This window comes from Leptinotarsa decemlineata, unplaced genomic scaffold (assembly GCF_025532065.1).
Source record: "Leptinotarsa decemlineata unplaced genomic scaffold, Ldec_3_MD MMD2_tig00078422_RagTag_RagTag, whole genome shotgun sequence".
Classification (NCBI taxonomy): Eukaryota; Metazoa; Arthropoda; class Insecta; order Coleoptera; family Chrysomelidae; genus Leptinotarsa; species Leptinotarsa decemlineata.
This window is the reverse complement of record NW_027412747.1, coordinates 23164073-23185842: the sequence shown is the minus strand read 5'-3', so window position 1 is coordinate 23185842 and position 21770 is coordinate 23164073. Positions and strand designations below refer to the sequence as shown.

The following is a 21770-nucleotide window of genomic DNA, read 5'->3' as shown; positions in this document are numbered from 1 at the left end:
ATTATTGATGTCCACATCTAACAAACTCTCTGAGAACATAAAAATAAACAGTAATATCAGATGTGACCTCCATTATAAGAAGTATGACAATAAATGCAATGCTGCTTATAAAGTTCAAACATCCTTCATAGCAGTTGCTGCCCGAGCAGTAAAACTGTACAATTTCTCTACTTCTGCAGTGGTTACTGCCCATGAAAATACAGCTTAATTGATTGTTATATAGTGCCAAAAAGATGTCTCAAGTTGGTACTAGTGCAAACATTCTACCAACCTCTCCTGGTTCCTAAACGTCAAGTCATTCTGAAAATGTGCAAACTGCACGGAATCGCGGACTGCGGCACTAAGCACTGACCCGATCTTCCGCGCCTTATGTAGTGCGCAGTCAATGATTTATAATTTATATGTGTAGCAATCATGGCGAATCCTAGGAAGTTTAGTGAAAAAATTGCCCGTCATAATCAGCGACAGGCCGAAGAAACAGCTGCTTTCGAGGAAATCATGAAGGAAGTAATACAAGTCAGATCGAAGGTATGTGAGCCACGATTTAAAAATTCGTTAGGCGGATTTTTCGAAGTAAACAATGCATCATCTGCGGACCGTCCGTTCATGTAAAAACCACATCTTTCGCCTATAAACAATCTGAATTCACCGATTCATCGCCTTCGGATTATTTTTCTAGTTTTACGCGCCGTAAAGGAGCAGGATTGCAATTTTTGTGTTTTTTAACGACAATCGATAAACTAGAGCAAAAATATTTGACAGCAACAATAAAAATAGTGCATCTGTACAGTGTAAGAATGTTGTATACGACTTTTTTTGTTGGTGTAATAGTTCCAGATTGGGAAATCTCGTGTTTTCGTGGTGATAAGCGACAAACTGTTGATGTAAACAAATCGAAAGAGTTGATATACCTTTCCTGCTTGCTGCTTAGGGTTAGGAGTTGAAAGTCCAATAGCAACTTTGGTCTCTTTGATTATTTAATTTGTTACTTAACCTGGCTGTGATTATCAACAAATTGGCACAAACATGACTAGACTCTTCAGTGTCTCAATTGTAAAGGTTTGACCTGTGCTGTTAAATTTTCATGATCTTTGCCAACATATATCTTTTCTATAGTCAATAACATTCATTTGAACATTCATAAGAAAGGGTCAAAAGGTTTTTCTGACTAAAACAGCCATAGTAGACAAATGGTAATCTAGAAGAGAATTAGAGTTGAATACAATTTCATATAAAATTGTATAATCAGTTGCTTTATAATCTCCATTATCAAAAATGATGGATAAACTATTAATTAACAAATGCCTTAATATTTTGGTAGCTTCAATGTCTCAAGCGACCAAAAATATGGTCTTGGAAAGCGAAAGCCAACAGGTGTTCTTCTCATATATAATCATCCAGTTTGGAACTGGATAATCAAAAAACTTCTTGTCAGAACAGACATTAAAATCAGCCTGATAACTGTTAAGGAGAGATACGTACGTAGTAAGAACATGTATAAATAGAAATGAAATTCGAAACATTCCCTATCTCCGACATAGTAGAATCTAGTATATGCCTATTGGAAATCGAAGTCTTTCCCCACAACGAACAGTGAATTAGATCAGACTAACAGTATGCAACATGCCTGCAGTTGTTTATCGTTCTTCCAGAAGCAAGATCACACTGAAATTAATCGAGCAGATCACCCACATCAGAATATTTTCGTTCATGGCTCTCCAGTCTTTCAAGGAACGTTTCACACGTTTCTATAAATTTATCAAATGAACCATCAGAAAAGTACAAATTATTTTGTAACCTCACAAACTTCCTCTCGTTCATTGGTGTTAATTCAGGATACATTTGGTTGAATTTTTTACACGTTCTGACAATTATTTTTATATATATATATATATATATATATATATATATATATATATATATATATATATATATATATATATATATATATATATAATATATAAATCCAAATTCTAAAAAAAAAAAAATTTTCTAGAAGAAGCGACTTTATTGAGAAAACTTGACGATTTAGGTATAGGGACATGATATATCATCTTGAAGCATTTTTCACCATCTTTCAATTTACCGAGTAATATACAGGGGGTTTCATTTGAAAAAATGAACTTTTGACTACTTTTATGCACAATGGAAATAATAGTAATTTCAGCACGCCCTGTATGATATGGAGTCGATTTCTTGGTGTTATTTGAATATTTCGAGTTTGTCCAAACTATCATCAAAATATCAACTTTTCATGAATTGAGAGTACTGATGTACTTAATTTCAATTAAGGCTATGTTTTGGACCATATTTAGCACAATTTATTTTTTATCTCGAAAACAGATAGAGATAGGTATAGGACACTATTGACAAAAAAGTGTTAAAATACCAGAGCGATTCCAAAAATGTATTAATATACGGGGTGTTCCATTTGAAAAAATAAAGTTGCTAGGACTTTTTGATGGAAGTGGCAACGCCGCAATGCTGAAAATATTTTAGATCGATAGAACAGGTAAGGAAGTGTGAGAGGTGAAATTTTCAGAAAAATCATGCTTTGCGTTTTCCAGAAACGTCTAACCTACCATCGACCGTGAGTCACGCTGTAGATGTCAATATTACAGGATCATGATAAATTCCAAATGGTTTAATTCTGATGGTCATGAATATTGAAATTATCCGTATTTAAACAAATTGTATTGTTGAAAATGATTGTCCTTGCAACGATCCGAGCGTTGAATAAAGTCGTGGCTGACTTGATATGAAAACGTAAATTATTCTCAGTAAAAATTAAAACTTTTCGAGAAACTCGGTAGTTCAGGAAAAAATTACGTAAAGAGCAGCAACATGTTTTGAACGCTCACAATGATAATCTTTCATGCAGATGTTGAAACAAATTTAGATTGTTATTCATTATCCACATATGGTTCCCTAGCAAACCATCTTTGTTTATTATTTTTATAAAAGTAATTTGAAATTTTTTTGTTGCAATGTGACAGACAGTGGTTCTGGTTTAATGTTGGAAGTTTGGATATACCTATGTAGATGAATTTTTCAAAAGTGAAAATTGTTTCGAAAAATAGAAGAAATGAAGAGTGACTATGAAATATACATTAAGGTTTTTCAAAAGTTTCGTCCGTTTTATGAGTCTACTTTAATCCCGAAGAATCCCTATTTAATTTATTCTGAAAACACTTTTTTTGTGTGATTTTCACTAGACAGTTTTACAAAAACGCAACACATGTTTCGCCATACAATGGCTTCCTCGGGCGTGTCTTAATCTTAATCATCAATCTTGATCATAATCTTAATCATTAAGACACGCCTGAGGAAGCCATTGTATGGCGAAACACGTGTTGCGTTTTTGTAAAACTGTCTAGTGAAAATCACACAATAAAGTGTTTTTAGAATAAGTTAGGTATGGATTTTCATCAAGTATCAGCCGATTGTATCATAAATCCTTATTTTATTTAATCGATATAAGGGTCTTTTGAATCAGTACACTTTTGCCAACGTAATAATGAGTGATTTTTTTACTAGTAACTTTTTGGCAACACTGTTTTTGACAGATCACGCGTGAATCGTGTTTTGTGTCATTGTCAAACTTGTTCAGTTTGGTCTATAATTTAACCATGAATCGACTTACGAATGAACAACGCTTGCAAATTATTGAATTTCATTATCAAAAAAGTGCATCGTGCACTTCTTCCAATGTATGGGCAGTTTCGTCGGCCTACTGAGGGAGCTATTCGGAAGCTTGTGACTAAATTTCGAACCCAGTTTACATTATTGGACATTAAACCACCAACACGCATACATAGAGTGAGGACCGAAGAAAATTTTGCGACTGTATTCGCCAGTGTTCGTGATGACCGTGAAATGTCGATTCGCCGCCGTTCGCAGCAATTAGGCCTCTGTCACTCCACTACGTGGAAAATTTTGCGAAATGATTTGGGCCTCACGACCTCCCACAACGTCTATCATTTGGTGAATGGGCGCTGGCAAAGTTGAAGGAATTTCACTAGTTCGGACTTCCATTGTCTACTATATAAAATGATTTGAAATCCCTGAAACAAGTAAAAAAGAATAATTAAAAAAGAATAGTTGAAAATAACAATTATATTAAGCAACAATAAACCTGAAATGAAATGATAGTGAAATAACCTACAAGTAAAAATATAATAATTGAATAAATAAAATTAAAGGAATTCAAAAAAGAAAATAATAAAAATAAAGTGTAGAGATTACAAGTCACGTTAGTTCACGACGTTTCGATTGTTGGTATCTACAATCGTCTTCGGGTGATGACTGGACTGATTCCTCCGAGAGATGACTATTTTATAGGCCGTTGAAATACTTTCACTTTCTCTACTTTCCATTTTCCGCTTCACTGATTCCGTGAGGGATGACCGTTTTGGCGGGAGTTGGTCATTTTTCGTTTGATGATGGGTTTCCATATGTTTCGTATATCTACGCTGCCTGGCTGAATACGTTGTTGGACAACATGTATGCGGCTTCCTTAAATTTTCTCCTGAACCAATGTTCCTCTCTGTGCAAGATCTCAGCTTGGCACCACTCGATGTTGTGTTGATGGGTCCAAACATGGTCTGCTATTCCTGATTTGCTGGTTTCTCCTCGCTGTGTATGCTTCTTGTGCTCAGCAATGCGAACATTCAATGGCCTCTTAGTTTCACCAATATAGGATTTTCCGAACTCACAGGGTATCCGGTAAATGCAATTCTTGGAATCGCAGTCCGCGTTTGGGGGCCTGGTTTTCGTGAGGCTGCTACGGATAGTGTTACCGGATCTGAAACAGGTTCTAATGTTGTACTTGGAACCAATTCTTCTTATCCTCTCCGATAATCCTCTGATGTAGGGAAGTGCAAGCATTGGTTGTGACGGCTTCTCTTCCTTGCGAGGCTCTTGCTGTCTTTTAGCCAAAGTCTTTTCTACCATCGCTTTGGAGTATCCATTCCGCTGAAGATCATTTTTGATGATGTCTAGTTCCTTCTCGAGACCTTCCTTTGTATTACAGAGCCCAAAAGCACGGTCTAATAGAGTCTTGATGATTCCTCTTTTTGTCGATTGATGGTGGTTGGATTCGTGGTTCAGATACTGTCCCGTATGAGTGGGTTTTCGGTATACAGATGTTTCCCACTTAGTGTCGGTCCTCTTCACCAAAACGTCTAAGAATGGCAATTCATTGTGGATTTCCTTCTCCATTGTGAAAGTGATGGAAGGTCTCACGCTGTTGATGTGTTTCAGAAAGGCGTCTAGTTCAGTATTCCCATGGTTCCATATTATGAAGGTGTAGTCAACATATCTCAACCAGACTCGAGGTTTCTTGTGGGCTTCTTCGATGGCCAGAGTTTCAAACCACTCCATATATATGTTGGCTATGACTGGTGAAAGTGGCGATCCCATTGGCAGTCCCTCATCTTGTGTAAAGAATTCGTCCTTCAGTTGGAAATAACAGTTTCGTACACAGCATCCTAGTAATTCCATAATTACTTCTATTGGCCCAATTAACAAGCCGCGAAACAATGGCCCAATTAAGAGCCGCCTTCGGTGAACAGTTTATCTCACGTTTGGGGCCCGTAATTGGTCGCCTAGATCGTGTGATTTAACGGCTTTGGATTATTTCTTGTGGGGTCATGTTAAGGCTCATGTCTACGGGGATAAACCAGCAACGACTGACGCTCTGGAAGCATTGAAGCATTTATACGTCAAATACCTGTCGATATGTTAGAGAGAGTGTGCCAAAATTGGACCTTGCGCATGGGCCATCTAAAGCGGAGCCGCGGACAACATTTGCATGAAATCATCTTCAAACAACAAATTATATTGATCGTTCTATCGATTCTAATAAATATTTCATCAATTTTTTCAAATTTTTTGTGTTGTTTTGAAAATCAAATCCTATACCTCTTAAAAAGTCACCCTATACAAGTAGATTATTTGAGTCAGCATAAAAACTGAATGTTCGGGCTTGGATAAAGTCGACGAAGACCGTTTTTGTATGGTTCTAATTGGCGAAGGTTCTTCAGGTGATGAAGTTATCGAAGTGTTCGAAAAGATGGTATGCGGGAGGTGTGGGTGAGGATCTGATTCAAAAAAGGATAGTTTTGGTTGCGCAAAAGCAAAGAGGAACAACCTCGAAATGTGACAATTTCTGTCGATCCTTCAAATCGTGGGGCACCCACTGTTCGAGCTTTTTGACTTTTCCAATTCGTTTGAAACCATCAAAAACCGCATGGGAGCTGGCGTCCAGTTCTTCCGTCATCCCACGCACCGTTTTTGATGGGTCAGTCTCCACCAGGGCCCCCATATTCTCGAGCTGAATTAGGCAAGGTGCATATTGGAAGCATCTGGGGTGACACAACACAGCGCAATGTTTTGTAACCCATAAAAACCAATAGAACAGCGCAATTTAGCTCTCGGACACGAGGTGGCGCGACTAGCGTGACTCGCGTGGCACAGTAGTTGAGCCACATTTTTTTCGTGCTAATCCTTTCGTGTGTCGCCTTGTTTTTTTGTTCGATGTTCTTTAAAAGCGTGTTTTTTAGTTTTTCAAACTATATTTATTCTAAAAAGGACCTACTTTTTCAACTATTTAATACAAAAAATTTTATATGTGCCTGCCTGCAGTACGTAAGTCGGTGATTAATGTGTTATTCATATAATTCATTTTTTGTCGTCCAAGTCATTTCCTTTCTACGTCGGTCTGTACTCAGAAAGGAATTCTTATCGGAAAAAACAATGCGGCCGATCGTATTTATACAGTGTTTATGTCCGGTTATGAGACGCGTCGAAGTTAGTGACATTTAAACTCGTCAAGGATACAACAACAATTACGTTATCAAAATTGAACTGTGTATTATAAAATACTTATTTTGCGCAATCTTGTTATTTCAGATGGTTGATGATCCAGAATTTCGCGCAAAAGGATTTTGGGTAAATTTTCGTTTTGTGGACACCCGGCGATTTTGACAAAATTTTTGACTGTACTTACGTATTTTGATGCGTAGATTACGAATCCGAAAGAAAAAAGCGTCGCTCTCCCTTATTTAAAAAGTTACGGCCCTTCAAAGTTCAGAAAAGGGCAACTTTTCTTTTCAGCCTTCTTTTTCACCAAATAAACTATTTAAAAACACAAGCATTTATTCATTAGGTCACCTTTACACCTTATTCCTCCTTCTTTGACACTTTTCTCTTCAATGATCAACATTTTTTTTTATAAAAAACTTAATTTGAAAACGAATGCTTTTCCTGGTGACACTCTAATATTTGTACGTTAGATACTAGTGACATTTCAGAAAAAAGCGGTTGGTATTTATCGTCACCTACTATTTTAAATTCGTAGATTTGAATTTTTAGTTTGACGTGAGAGAAAAACAAAATGAATTTGAACGAAATTCATAATTTAGTGAAAGTAAGAAATAATTTAATTCTATATTTGGTTCAAGTTGGAGTGTTTGCAGCAATAATACGTTGTACTAATTGCAATGAAGAGTGCAAATTAAATTAAGACACTTTATGGTATAGATGCAATGGAAAGCGGATTATGAAAAAAAGCTCAGTACATTTGTTGTAATTCTAAGAAAAGTGTCAAAAACCAATTTACGAGCTAAAGAATGAAGGCAAAAAACATTTGAATTACTTTAGGAATATTGACTGCATCAGTCGTACCAACCATATGATTAACCTTAAAAACGTAAAATACAGTGATATGTAACCAAAAAAGCAGCTCCGTACATTTTTTAACATTTTTATACGAAAAATGTTGATTATTGAAGTGAAAAGTGTTAAAGAAGGAGGAATAAGGTGTAAGAGTGACCTAGTGAATAAATGCTTGTGTTTTTAAATAGTTGATTTGGTGAAAAAGAAGGCTGAAAAGTTGCCCTTTTGTGAACTTTGAAGGGCCGTAACTTTTTAAATAAGGGAGAACGCCGCTTTTTTCTTTCGGATCTTTCAAAATCGCCCGGTGTCCACAAAACGAAAATTTACCAAAATATGACTTATTTAAGCTTATTTAAAAAAAAATCAACTTTTTAGATCGATGTTCTTTGAAAGCGTGCTTTTTAGTCTTTTTAAACTATATTTATTTCATCTAAACTTCGGGGTCAATCAGCCGTATATTGTTTAGAAAAATGACCATTGATATTTTCCGATACCAGAAAGGGAGCCTGAAAATCAGCTATTAAGCCCAAGGCAGCAGGCGCGCAAAGGAAGGTTACACATAAGGCAGCAGAAGCGCGTGTTAAAAAAAAATACTTTTTTCAAATGAAGAAATGCATGTAAAGTGAGTTCGAATTATATCAAGGAGGTTACGAGCACCATCTGCCCGCGAATAGACCAAGCAATAGTGTCGATAATTTTGTCAAATACAGATCACGATCTTTAGGGTTCCAAGCAAACAAACATACATACATACATACAGGTAAAGCTAATAAAAGTGTGTTAATTAAAAAGGAAACGGTGGATCTGATATAATCATGTAGAAACAATGAAAATGAAATAATTATTTCCTTATCTAGCGTGTTGATCACAAAAATATTCGATTCCAACGAGGAGCAGCAAATTGTTGAGTAGCGCAATGTCTGAAATTATTGTTCAAAATTTCCAAACACTGAAGGATTTCTGTTTGGTTCTGCCAGTTCAGGGGACATAGGAACCTAAAATAAGCCTAAAATTCGCAGTACATTTTTATTAGGTTGTTTCAAAAATGTTATCCGTGTTTCTGAGTCTACTTCCAACTGTTATATTTCAGTGAATACTTATTCAATGTTTACCCATATTTTTCATATTACGAATACTCGGAAATACCTCTTTCTCACGCCAGTGGTTTGCAGGTGGTCCCCGATTCCGAAAAAAATACTCTTCATATCAACACGCAGGCGTTGGGAGCCTTCAGGGGTGGTTCCCTCCCCAACGTATCTACCGGCCACCCCAGCGTCAAGTGTCCGCAACAAAATTGCGGATCCGCAAAGGTGACTCACCCCGTAGATGTTGTGCATTGTTGTTTCGTTACCGCTTGCCAAGCTTTTTTGTTTTCTTTTTTTAATAAACAGTCTTGTTTGCGTGCTTAGTGGGCGGTTTTTTGCGATGGGTTTGAAGTTGGCCACGTATTTTACCTACACTGAGAAAAAAATGCTCGTCATTTTTCTAAGAACCAGAGGAAGCGGGTTATTTCAATTAAATTTAAAAATAAGCTGATAATTATTCTTCATTTCTAATTTTTCATTTCTAATAGTCTAGTTCTAGTTAACAAGAACCCTTCGGGTCAGATTTTTTTCTCTGCATCCGAGAAATATTAACGAGGTGTCATGGGGTTGGTTTTTTGGAATTTCTCAAAAGGGATTTGACTTTTTTCAAATTTGAAAGAAGAATAAAAAAGGAGGAAATTTCTCAAAAAAAAGTCCTACTTCTCGGAACTGTTGGGCCAATATTTAGAAGTTGGCCACGTATATTATTTACACTGAGAAAAAAACAATAGTTATTTTTCTAAGAACCAGTTTTACAAATCGTCAGAATTTAGAATGAGTTTTCTAGAGAAAAGCGTGTTATTTCGTATTGAATTTAATAATATGCGGATAATAATTTTTTATTTTTAATAGTCTAGTTAAAAAGTGTATTTCAGGTGAAACTTTTTTCTCCGTCTCCGATAGATTTGAACGAGGTACCATTATATTCGGAATAGTGTGTAGATGATTCTTGAAATAATTCAATTGCCGTTTGTAAAAATTGCGAAAGTTGAAAACAATTCACTCAAAAACTATTTGACATTTTTCGAATTTGAAAAAATGTTCAAAAAGAAGAAGAAATTTCCAGAACTGTAGGACCAATATTTATAATTTTCCCAGAGGTTTTCAATCATAATTTATCTTGGTCTTTGGTGACTGAAAAAAATTGTTTTTCAAAAGATGGTTCCTTAATATCAATCACAAGTGGTAGAAAAAAATGAGCATTTTTTTGAGAAACTTTTTTTTTCAAATAATGTGTATCAGATTATATTTTAAAAAATGTTGCAAATTATCTTATGGACAACGCATTTCTTTAAAACAGTTGTTTGAACAATAGCAGATAAACATTTTTTTAAATAATTTCCATGTAGCTTCTGATCGTGAAAAAACGGATAGATAGTTACGTGGAAAAAAAATATGTCAATGATTAATGGAGCTTTCTAATTTTTAGCCTAAGTAAATTCTCGATGACTAGACTATAATGATTATTCAAAATTAACGAAAGTTTCTCCGGATATTTCAGAAATTGTCATCTTTGTCCAGTCAATGATCATTTTGCCAGGCAGCCCCGATGTTAATGAAGGTTTGGATTTAGGTTCTACTTACTCTCTACTTCAAAGTTGACTCTATCGGGGGTTGATTTTACCTTTGGGGTGGATACCTCCACTTCTCGGGGGTGAAAAAATGTTTTATTGAAAATAAGTCCGGGAATAGATAGATTAACTTTCTGTGTGACATACGATGTCCAGTATAATGAAAGTCGTGTCAATGTACTCTTTATTCATCTGAGCCTCCTCATAAGAAACTTGCTAATTGCGAACTTATTTTGATTTATATAACTGTAACACAAAAAACATCAATTTTATGATGATGACCTATTATAGAGGTGAAACATAAGAACTTGGTAAAAAATTCATAACGCTTGAGTTTATCACCGGTATTGCTACGAGTTATCATATATGTATGTAATTTTTTTTATCTTCATCTTTTTTTATTTATTTTCATTTTCCACTTTCTAGTATCTAGTATCATAACGGATTGCATTTGCTTTATTTTCATGACTTGCTTAGCTTTGTGATGAATTCTGTACTTTTACTTTGTGTATGTTTATTACTGGAGTTTTTTCCCAACACCAAATCGTTATGTTCAACACCTCGACATGTGTTTCGATCACCAAGTGATCATCTTCAAAGAGGTAGATTAAAACTAGAAACTAATGCGAAGCTAAGCTAAGCTAAATTGTTTTATATAAACATATATTGTAGAATAATAGATAAGGCAAAATTGTAAAATTAATTTAGGTTGGTATACCTGTATGGGTGGTACACCTGGATGGTTTACCTGTATGGGATATCTATATAGGATAAATAGGGTTAGCTTCGCATTAGTTTTTAGTTTTAATCTTCCTCTTTGAAGATGATCACTTGGTGATCGAAACACGCGTCGAGGTGTTGAAAATAACGATTTGGTGTTGGGGAAAAACTCCAGTAATATTCATTACTACACAAGGGATTCCAAACAGTGAATCATTGTGTATGTTTGTAAATTGTGACTTGCTCTTGCTATAAATATTTTCTACACAAGGTAGTCAAAGAGTCTAGATGTAGATAGTCACATATGATATCATATGAACCAACAAAAATTTCACGTTTATACCAGTAGAACCAAAAAAGTACTTGGGTGAGCATCAATTTTCCAGTCCGAATCAAGGAATTTTTTATATCTTTGAGGTAATAGGAAAAAGGGATTTTCGAGTAAGAAAATGTATCCATAAAAATCTGCATGACCATAGAATATAAACTTTCATGGCCGGAAGTAACTATATGAAAGCTTTTTTTCGGTTTGATGGTTTTGTTTTTTTTCTGTTTCAACTATATACTTTCATTTGTTTCAAGGATAATTCTCAAAAACATTCTCTATGTTTTCAGGACGAAGCTTCTCTTTCGAACAAAGTCATCTCGTTTCGGGTGGAAGGCAGGAGCAGAACGCGGTCTCAGAGCGGACCAATGAGGAGACACCACGACAGAAAAACCGACACGTCTCCTTATGGCGCTTTTCTGAGCCCCATAGTCGATACGGGCTGGGGGCGCACCAAGAGTGATTCGGCTCTACACCAAAGCGCCATGCAGGTAAGTTACAAGGTGTTGCAGGGAGTGGTCCCACTGACCCTATTTTCCCTATGCACACCCTATCAATTTGAACGCCTACCATGAGCATTTCAATCATAATACATTAAAGGACAGGTTTCAAAATTGAGTTACCTTGTATGCTTTCCATGTTCATTAAGAAAGTCTTGCTTCAGGGGATGGTGGATAGAAATGCTGATCCTTCGCACAGAGCTTGGAACATGTCGATGGTGAACGGTCCGGATAGGGGTCAAGAGGGAAGACCGAGATCTAGTTGCGACATACCTTCTCGAGTTCCTGGAATAAGGTAGGTGATCACTGTAATGATTATAAGTTTGGAATTTTCGAATGTACTGCATAAAGTTTTCAAAATCAATACCAGGAAAACAAATTGGCAAACTATTCGAAATGAGCTGTAATGTTAAGGCAGTGAATTTCCCGGAAACATAATTTCTTTCAATCAGCACAGTTCCGGGAGGAATAATTCATCTGCTATGACTTAACCACACTGTGCAATATCTAGGCTAGTCTTTCTCAAAGTTGGCGATAACGCCCCATGGTAGGCGCTGGAGGCCTTTAGGGGGGCAGTATAGGCCACAGGGGGCGTTGAAGCGGTTTGGGGGGGGTGATGGCTAATTTAAAAATGTCTTTGCTTTTAACACAAACTTCACCACTCCTTTACGCTTTTAACGTGCGTTTTCTCGAGTTACGCCATCTAGGGGACTAGACAGTAACTACTTCCTGTCCTGTCAAAGTGTACAATAGATGGCGGTGAGCTTCAATGGGAAGCGGGAAGTTTCTAGTCTCCATTCTTGAAGGTACTAGGCCCGCCCGCGCCATCCAGCCAGTAATCTCATTCGACGATATTACGAAAACAAGTTAATTTAGTTAGCGACTAGCTAGGTAAAGTGCTGTACTTGCGGTGGTAAATACTGTGGGTGGTGTCATTAGCAAGTTTTTAATACTCGATTCTTTACTTCGGCATTTTTGAAGACAAATTTATGTCGGTAGCAAAAAAGAAGAAACGGCAGTATAGCGCGAAATATATAAAATATGGATTTATTGCAAATTCGACATATCCATCATCGTCTATGTGCCTTCTTTGTCAAAAAACATTTTCGAATGAAGCGATGAAAGCCTCACGGCTACAAGATCATTTGAATAAAATGCATTCAGATCAAACAGACAAAAATGTGACTTATTTTCAAGAACTGGAAAAGAAACACTCAGCTCAGCCAACTGTGTCAAAACTTTTTTTAGCGGCTTCCAAGCGAGACAACGACGGAATCCAAGCTTTCTACAATATCTCCTTGCTAATTGCTCAAACAGGTAAACCTCAGACTATTGCTGAGGATTTAATTTTACTGGCAATAAAAGAAGTAATAACTACTGTGTTCCATAAACCAGCAGCAGATATTATCCGAAAATTCCTTTGAGTAATAGTTCCGTGCAAAGACTAATTGATGAGATGGGGCTGAAAACATTGTGCAATCATCTGAAGACTTCTAAATTCTCAATTCAGTTAGATGAGTCCACTTTACCAGCCAATGGAGCATTGTTGTTGTTATACGTGAGGTTTTAAAAATTAGAAAATATATCAAGAACTTTTATTTGCCAGAAATTTAGAGACGGATACAAAAGGAGAAACCATATATAATACACTGGAAAAATTTTGTGATGAGAAAGAAATTCCACTGAAGAATATTATATCAGCTGCTATGGATGGCGCTCCAGCTATTTATGGTAGTCACAAGGGCTTCATAGCGTACTTAAAAAATAAAAATTCCAGACGTGCTCGCTGTACATAGCGTCATTCATAGGCAACATTTGTTTGCGAAAAATTTGAGTGAGCGCCTCTCTCAATCACTGCAATATATAATCAAAACAGTCAATAAAATCTGAAACAGCTCTTTAAATGACAGATTATTTAATCAGCCTTGTGTTGCTAATGATGAAGATTTCAACCGATTGCTATTTCACACAGAAGTGCGTTGGTTATCAAGAGGTAACTGTCTGACTCGATTTTACAATCTATTTGACTCTGTAATAGAGTTCTTGGAAAACAAAGACAAAGAATTGCACGACAACCTCATCACTTCAAATAATGATATTGCGTACTTGACAGACCTGTATAAATTATTTAATGATGTCAATCTTCAACTTCAAGGTGACGACTTGAATTTGATTAAAACAAAAAATGTCATTGCTGCTTATGTAGCCGAATTGCTCTTATACAAGAATAATATCGGCAGACGTGAGTTTCGCAATTTTCCTAATTTGTCAGCAGTATTCTTCATTAACGGAGACATTTGGAGAACCTTTACAGTAATTTCGCAGAACGATTCCAAGACATTTTAAAATTGGAAATACCGGACTGGGTGTTGGATCCTCTTTCAAATGTTAACACAGCAGGATCACCCCAGCTGGAAGAAGAACTGTTTAAAATCTGTTTTTCCGTTAACCAGCTGTCGCACCCCTACGAACGACAACCCTCAAAAGTCGAAACTTGTGCGAGCTAAGGATTAACGAGGTCTTACCTTTTAACGTGTGATTCCTAACACGGGTTGGACGATAGCAAGTGAAGGTCGATCGTCCAGACTAGGGCTTGAACCACCAACCAACACGGCAGTCAATTCGAGTGAGTGAACAAAGCACCCACGTCGAACCGCTTGGCCACCGACCGACTCATAGAACCGATAACGAACGAGGAAGTAAAACTAAAATTCAAAAATGGATACCAAGAATTTTGGCTACAAAAGCCAATCCCGAAATTTTACCCTGGATTGTGGTACATCGTTCAACGATTTTTGATAGCATTCCCATCATCGTATTTGTGTGAACGTGGATTTAGTGCTGTGGCAACGTTGCTAACTAAAAGAAATCGGTTGCAGATTACCGAACGCGGTGACTTACGGCTGTTTTTGAGTAAATTAGAGCCTGATATTAACAAACTTGTTGAAAATCATCAAATTCATCCTTTACATCAGATTTGTTTTAAAATCCAAATTGAAATGTTTGTTTTAATAACCTGAATAAAAGTTTTCCTAATATTAGAAAATGATGTTTTACATGACCCTCATCAGAAAGTCTTATTTTCACGTGACACACATAATTCAATTATTAAAATAATGACTGCGATTGTGATTCTTAAGATGTTGTGAAGTAAAAAAATTTGGGGGGCGCTAGAAAATAATTAATTCTCGAAGTGGGCGGTAGAAAAAATAAGTTAGAGAACCTCTGCTCTAGGCCAATCATAGTAGTCGTCCAACTATTTTCTACATTCATTTCTATTTCAGCATTCATCCATCAGCGCATGATCCTAGTTTGGTACAAATACCGATAGCAAATAATACAGGTTCGTTGCCCGACTTGACGAACGTCGATTTTTCATCTCCAATCCACGCACCTCTTGATCAAGATCACGATAGTTCTCCCTATAGTTCTGTGAGTAAATTTGATTCGAAAAATAAAAGTTTTGGAGACTTAAGTGTTTGCTCGACGTTTGTTTCAGAGTCCTGTAAATACCAGCCCTTCTACACTTTCCCCCACAAGTATACACCCCGGCGTTAGACCGGCTGGCCGAGTTCCATTTTCACCGGTTTTTCACACACATTCGGTGAGTTATTAATTTTTTTTAATTCTCGTTTCATGTAGCTAGTGTGTGTGTGTATGCTCTTGTTGGTGTAGTGTATTATATTTTCCACGGTTTGTCAATTAACGTAGTAATTTGTAATAATAATAATATTGTAATTTATTGATAATTGAAAACATCGACAATGCAGGAACAAATGTTAATAATAATAATATTTACTCACCATTTTTGATACACTTGGGTATATAAGGTAAGTCAGTTGTACTATAAGCTAGTAAAGATAAAAAGAGAGGGAGCACAGATTTACCTCTATACAGCGTGACTCATGGTCGATGGTAGTTTAGACGTTTCTGTTCTATCGATCTGAAATATTTTCAGCATTGCAGCGTTGCAACTTCTATCAAAAAGTCCTAGCAATTATATTTTTTCAAATGGAACACCCCGTATATTAATACATTTTTGGAATCGCTCTGGTATTTTAATATTTTTTTATTAATAATGTCCTATACCTATCTCTATCTGTTTTCGAGATAAACAATAAATTGTGCTAAATATGGTCCAAAACATAGCCTTAATTGAAATTAAGTACATCAGTACTCTCAATTCATGAAAAGTTGATATTTTGATGATAGTTTGGACAAACTCGAAATATTCAAATAACACCAAGAAATCGACTCCATATCATACAGGGCGTGCTAAAATTACTATTATTTCCATTGTGCATAAAAGTAGTCAAAAGTTCATTTTTTCAAATGAAACCCCCTGTATATTACTCGATAAATTGAAAGATGGTGAAAAATGCTTCAAGATGATATATTAACAATTTTATATATATGTGTGTATATATATTTTATTGCTTTATGAAAATCTACAAGTGACATATCAATTTTATTTTTAGATTTTATCGATTTCTTTTAAAATTGTTACTCACTGAACTGTATTATTATTCTTTGATTAATAAAGGATTTATATATGAAATTAAGGTTTATCAAAAGAAAACATAATCATCATATCGTCGTTATCTTGAACTCTTTTCAGCAATCACAGGGTTGCTGAAAAGAGTTCAAGATAACTGAAATCCGAAGTATTTGATTTTATTTGAATATGAATAAACTGCTAACTGGAATGAAAAGGAACCTCCGTGGTTTGGTGGTAGTGTTCAGTTGTGTATGTGTGCGTTGAACTGCTTGATAAACCCTCAAATTATCGTTTTGCACGTCTTTAGTTTTTTGTTTTGCATGATATTTGTGATATTGTTGCAGAATCAATTAACAGTACCATTTAGCGCTAGATATCACCAGCACCAAGAAGATACAAATAAGGTTTGTTGTTTTACTTTCATTATATTCAGAATATGTTGAGTATCGATTTATGTGGATTGTATTTCCTGTGCTCTGCCTCTGTGGAAGCCGTACTACGTTTATACATAATGCAAGCTTAACATAATCACAGCCCAACGAGTGATTGGGGGGGTTGTAGATTCTTGTTCCGAATCTACAGTTTGGCATTGGTTATGTATGAATCTAGTCCAGTTTATTGCAACACCCTCAATCGTGTCAGCGACAGTATCCCAAAACTATATGTTTCTCTATTCTTTAATTATTCTACCTTCGACATTTCAGAACATCCAATTAGATAAGAATGTCATCAACATGGTAGATTCGTCAAATTTCCAACAACTCCACGGCTGGTACCATCAAGGCCCTCCCACCTCGACGTCACCGACGGTAACTTGATTTATTAATGTTATTTTGGCAATTTAACATTCGATTTCATCGGTGCAGGGTGTTTAGAAATATGTTTTTGGCTTAGTTACAGCAAACGGCCGACTACAGGAGTCCTAGGCCGAGCCCCCAGTCATCACCGAGCCCCGGGGGGCGTCATTCGGCACCTTGTAGCCCCGGAACTCCGAGTCCTTTACCCAACGAGTTCCATATACCGCAGTTTGGACAGTTATCAATGGTAAGTAGTTCAGTCGAAATGGACATTGCAATTTACTATGGTTTGCACAGAGCTGAAAATTGACGCAGGTCCTGAATATACTGTTATGAATAAAACATTAAAAGTCAAGACTGATATTGGCTTATTTCATCAGTTCGGACTTCCATTGTCTAATATAATATAAATTGATTTGAAATTCCTGAAAAAATAATAAAATATTAAAATAAATCGGCTGTTTGTGTGTGTTTGGCCAGGTTGCAGGAAGTTATAGCCGCTGACCATCATACAGTGTGCAGGGCCTTTTTTGGTGGGTTTTTGCCTTTGGAAAGTGTCTGGGGGGGCTTGTTTTGGTTGCGCAAAAGCAAAGAAGAACAGATCTCGAGACGTAACAATTTCTGTCGATCGTTCAGATCGTGGGGCAATCACTTTTCGAGCTTTTTGGCCCTACCAATGAATTTTAAACCATCAAAAATCGCATGGGAGCTGACGCCCAGTTCTGCCATCCCACACAACATTTGTGATGGGTCAGTCTTCACCATGGTCCTCAAATCCTCGTCTTGTATTACTGTAGGTCGACCACTTCAGGGGCTTATCTTCGTGGCTAATATCTCCGGAAAGAAAACTCCAGTAATATTCAATATTATAATAATAATAATAATAGTCATTTATCTCCTTATGCCAGTTACAAACCAATTGATTTTACCGCAAATTGCCACGACAAATATTCATCCAGTTTATAAAAACACTGTTCTGTCAAAAAGGATTTCAAATTAAATTTAAATGATTGTTTTGTCATGCAGTTTCTCACATTTGAAGGAAGATCATTGTATATTCTAGGAGCCATATGACTGGGAGATTGGTGAGTTATTTTGAATTTTCCGAATGGAATTGAAAAATCATTCTTTTGTGTTGTATTGAAACTACGATTTTGTTTGTTCCTCACATAAATTTCATCATTATTGTCGAATACTAGCATACTCAACTCTGATATGACTAGACATGGTAATGTTGATATTTTCAGTCTCTTGAATATATCTTTGCATGAATCAGTCTGTGAAAGCCCCGTCATTGATCGTAAAATTCGGTTTTAGCCACGAAGATATCTTTTGCTAGGGTAGATAAACCCTACCTTTAACTTGTTGTGCATAGTAGAGCTGTATCAATTGATCAATATTGAGTACATGCCGTAAATTTCTCAATTGAAAGGCAATCGAATTCAACTTTGAGATTAGGTAATGGAAGTGAGCCTTCCAATTGAGATTTTCATCTATTCGTAATCCTAAGAAAATTGTTTGACGCGAACTAGTTGAGATCGATGAACTCGATTCGTTTGATTGGAATGACAACTCGTTACATTCTTTTTGGATATGGTGAAACCTCAATGCTTGCGTTTTCGAAGTTTTAAAAAACAAGTAATTTGCTGAAAACCATTCATTCAAAGAAGTCAACACTTCATTGCATTTATCACGCAGATATGATCAACGACGTATCATCAGCGTACATTGTGAAGGATGCAGGTACAGAAAGTTTATCCAAATCATTGATACAGAACAGGAACAGAATTGGCCCCAATATGGACCCCTGAGGGACACCAATGTCTGTTTCAGTTTGCTGTACGTTTGAGTATAAATGATTTTATCCAATCTAGAGGACAGCCTCTGATACCATACTTATACAGCTTTTCCAGTAGTATGTCGTGATTGATACAGTCAAATGCCCTGCTGAGGTCACAAAATATTCCAACACAATGGTCCACAATGGTCCAAGAGGACTATTCGCATTGTGGTTGATAAATTTAAGTATACGATCAGTATACGATCGACCAACACCTGTACGTCGACGCAGACCACACCTTGGCGAATCTTGCGTCGTGACTTGCATCTGCACCCATACAAAATTCAACAGGCCAAGGAACTGAAGGTAAACGACCATAGACAACGACGTGTGTTCGCTAAAGGCCCATTTCTGGATTAATGGGTACGGGAACAAACAAAATTGTCGAATTTGGGACGATTTTGTTACGTTCTCCCCGTGGGTTTACCAATAATTGACTATACTGTACAGTAATCAAACTTAACTTTATTTCACTTTCAATTCAAACAAACACTCCAACTAAAACTTCAACTATCATTCAAATATCTATCGCACTGTCAACTCAACTCGACTACTGTCTCGATAGGTTCGTAGGTAGCGTTTATATTTGGCAATCGTCGAAATTCCATCGTCTTGCTACGTCTAGAACTGCCGCGAACACGAACAACCGCGACTGGGTACGCAGATTCTGCGTACCCAGGGAATAGCTAGAGAAAGAAGGTCAATCACGGCAGAGACCCGCATTACCGTGACAAGGCGATGCTACGACGGGAGAGCGCTCGATATCTCGGAAGGTTCCGTAGAGACAGCTGATAGGCTCAGTGTCATTCATCCTCTCGGCACGGATACACACACCTTAGGATTAAGCCATCGTTGGGATGAGATTCAATTAGGGAATAACAGAACCACAAGTGATTCTGTCATTCCCGTATCCAGCAGGGCTCCGTGGAAGCAGGCATCCGATGACTGGTTTGCTCAACCCCCACATCCCGAGCGAATACACTCGCCAAAAACAGCAGACACAGTGGTTCAGGCAATGAAAGATGAACAAGGACAGGTGTATGAGAATAAGTCACAAACAGCAGTGGTCCTCTCACTCACTTAGTTTTATTTGAATTAAAAATAACAAGCACTTGATGAAAGACCCTATAATAAGTTATTATTTGATAAGAGGCAAAACATTTGAAAATAAATGAACAGCCTCGATGTATAAAGTACAATATTCTCTATCGATCACAGTAAAATAAATATTTATTAAGATACGGAACTACAAAAACACATGACATTCAAAGGGACAAAGCTTTTGAATCAATCTAATACCGTGGGTGCTGAAAAATGTATTGAAGATCCACTATTGAAAATATCGTAGAGATCAGTTGGGACTTTATTTATAATAGTTTATTAAGGACCTCTACCAATTTCCAGCTCCAAGCGAATTATTGCCCTCACCACCTTTTCCGTTTATTTTGACTAGACTGAAGTGGATTTAGAAAAGAAATTCCCCCGTTTTTCTCGTTCCGTGACATTTTTCCATAAATTTACATTGATAAGGGTAATCTAACGACTGTTTTTCCATTGTTCAATCGCAAGCAAGGACTGGTAAGTTATTTTTCTTGTCTAATGTTCATATTTCGTTTTATGAGCGAGCGATGAAACGGAGGTGGATACAGGGGGGGTCGCACTTGATCATCAGCTTGTTTGTTATCATTACACGAGTTTTAACTTGCACGTATTGTCAGGACTGGGCAAAATTGGTGGCGAGCCTGATGGATTCGGGGTGCACCTGGAGCGCGCAGTTGCAGGTGACTAAATAATAATTAGGAGCGAATGTTTGTTTCGTTTCTTACATTTTTTAGCCGCCTACTTTGGTGATTTTGCTCTTCGTAGGGTGATGCGAATAGATGTCGGACACAATTCAGTGGTATGAGGTTTGTTCTGGTTCCTGAATTCGTTTTGAAACGTTTTTAATGAAAGAGTGTAGGTTAATTAAAAGCACAAATATAAAACCAATAAAATGGTGGTTTGATAAGGTCTTTCACAGGTTGAAGACCCTGCCACGTCAATTCTATTCCTCAATGTTATAAAACAGTGTTTCAGAAGTAACTTTTCAATACTAGATTTAAATTTTACAAGGCTTAGTGACTTCAGAAACAAGTGGAGATGATTAAACAAATGTAAATTTAGTAAACTTCTCACGCTAATTGTTAATTTATGTCTGGGCAGGTTCATAAAACTTGTGGGTCTCGTATAGTATGCATGAATATCACAATGTCTGTCAAATTTATTAACGTTTTCATGAATCTCTAGTAAAACTTTGTAGATATATAATGTGGCATAATGCCAAGTTGAATAAAAAATGACTTCAGTGCTTTTTGTAATCTGCTTTGGCTGTTATTCTTATGGTCTTTTTCTGGCACCTAAAAACACTAACGGAGTTACCTGAATGACCCCAAATCAGAATACCGTATGGCATAACTGAGTGAAAGAATCCATAGTAGGCTTTTTGAGCATCATCAAGCTAACTACATTATTCAATCGTCTCAGAACAAACAAAACAGTAGATAATTTGCTGGTCACAGCTTTAATATGATCAGACCAGCTCAATCTATCATCAATAACGAATCCTAAAAACTGTGTACTTTTAGTTGAATGAATATCGGGATTGGAAGATACAATTATATTTTGAGCTTTATTTTCTTTTAGAGCCAGCTTTTAGCAGCAAATTATTTATGAGTAGGTATATGCTAATGTTTTGATATCTCGCGTCATTAGTTGTAA

The 21770-nt window shown here is 36.6% G+C and overlaps 1 protein-coding gene across 4 annotated transcripts in view; it reads left to right on the top strand.

The window, feature by feature from the left end:
* The first annotated feature begins 289 nt into the window (after window positions 1-289).
* Window positions 290-21770, top strand: part of Crtc (CREB-regulated transcription coactivator) — a 37005-nt gene continuing 15524 nt past the window's right edge. The window contains exons 1-9 of one of the 4 annotated variants that reach the window (XM_074186279.1): window positions 290-528; window positions 8850-8987; window positions 11669-11869; window positions 12043-12173; window positions 15163-15310; window positions 15378-15482; window positions 16721-16780; window positions 17081-17185; window positions 17271-17420. In XM_074186279.1, the coding sequence (XP_074042380.1) occupies window positions 415-528; window positions 8850-8987; window positions 11669-11869; window positions 12043-12173; window positions 15163-15310; window positions 15378-15482; window positions 16721-16780; window positions 17081-17185; window positions 17271-17420 (1152 nt within the window). In that variant the 5' untranslated portion in view covers window positions 290-414. The remainder of the gene's footprint in view (window positions 529-8849; window positions 8988-11668; window positions 11870-12042; window positions 12174-15162; window positions 15311-15377; window positions 15483-16720; window positions 16781-17080; window positions 17186-17270; window positions 17421-21770) is intronic. The other 3 variants (XM_074186278.1, XM_074186280.1, XM_074186281.1) reach the window with 3 other exon arrangements.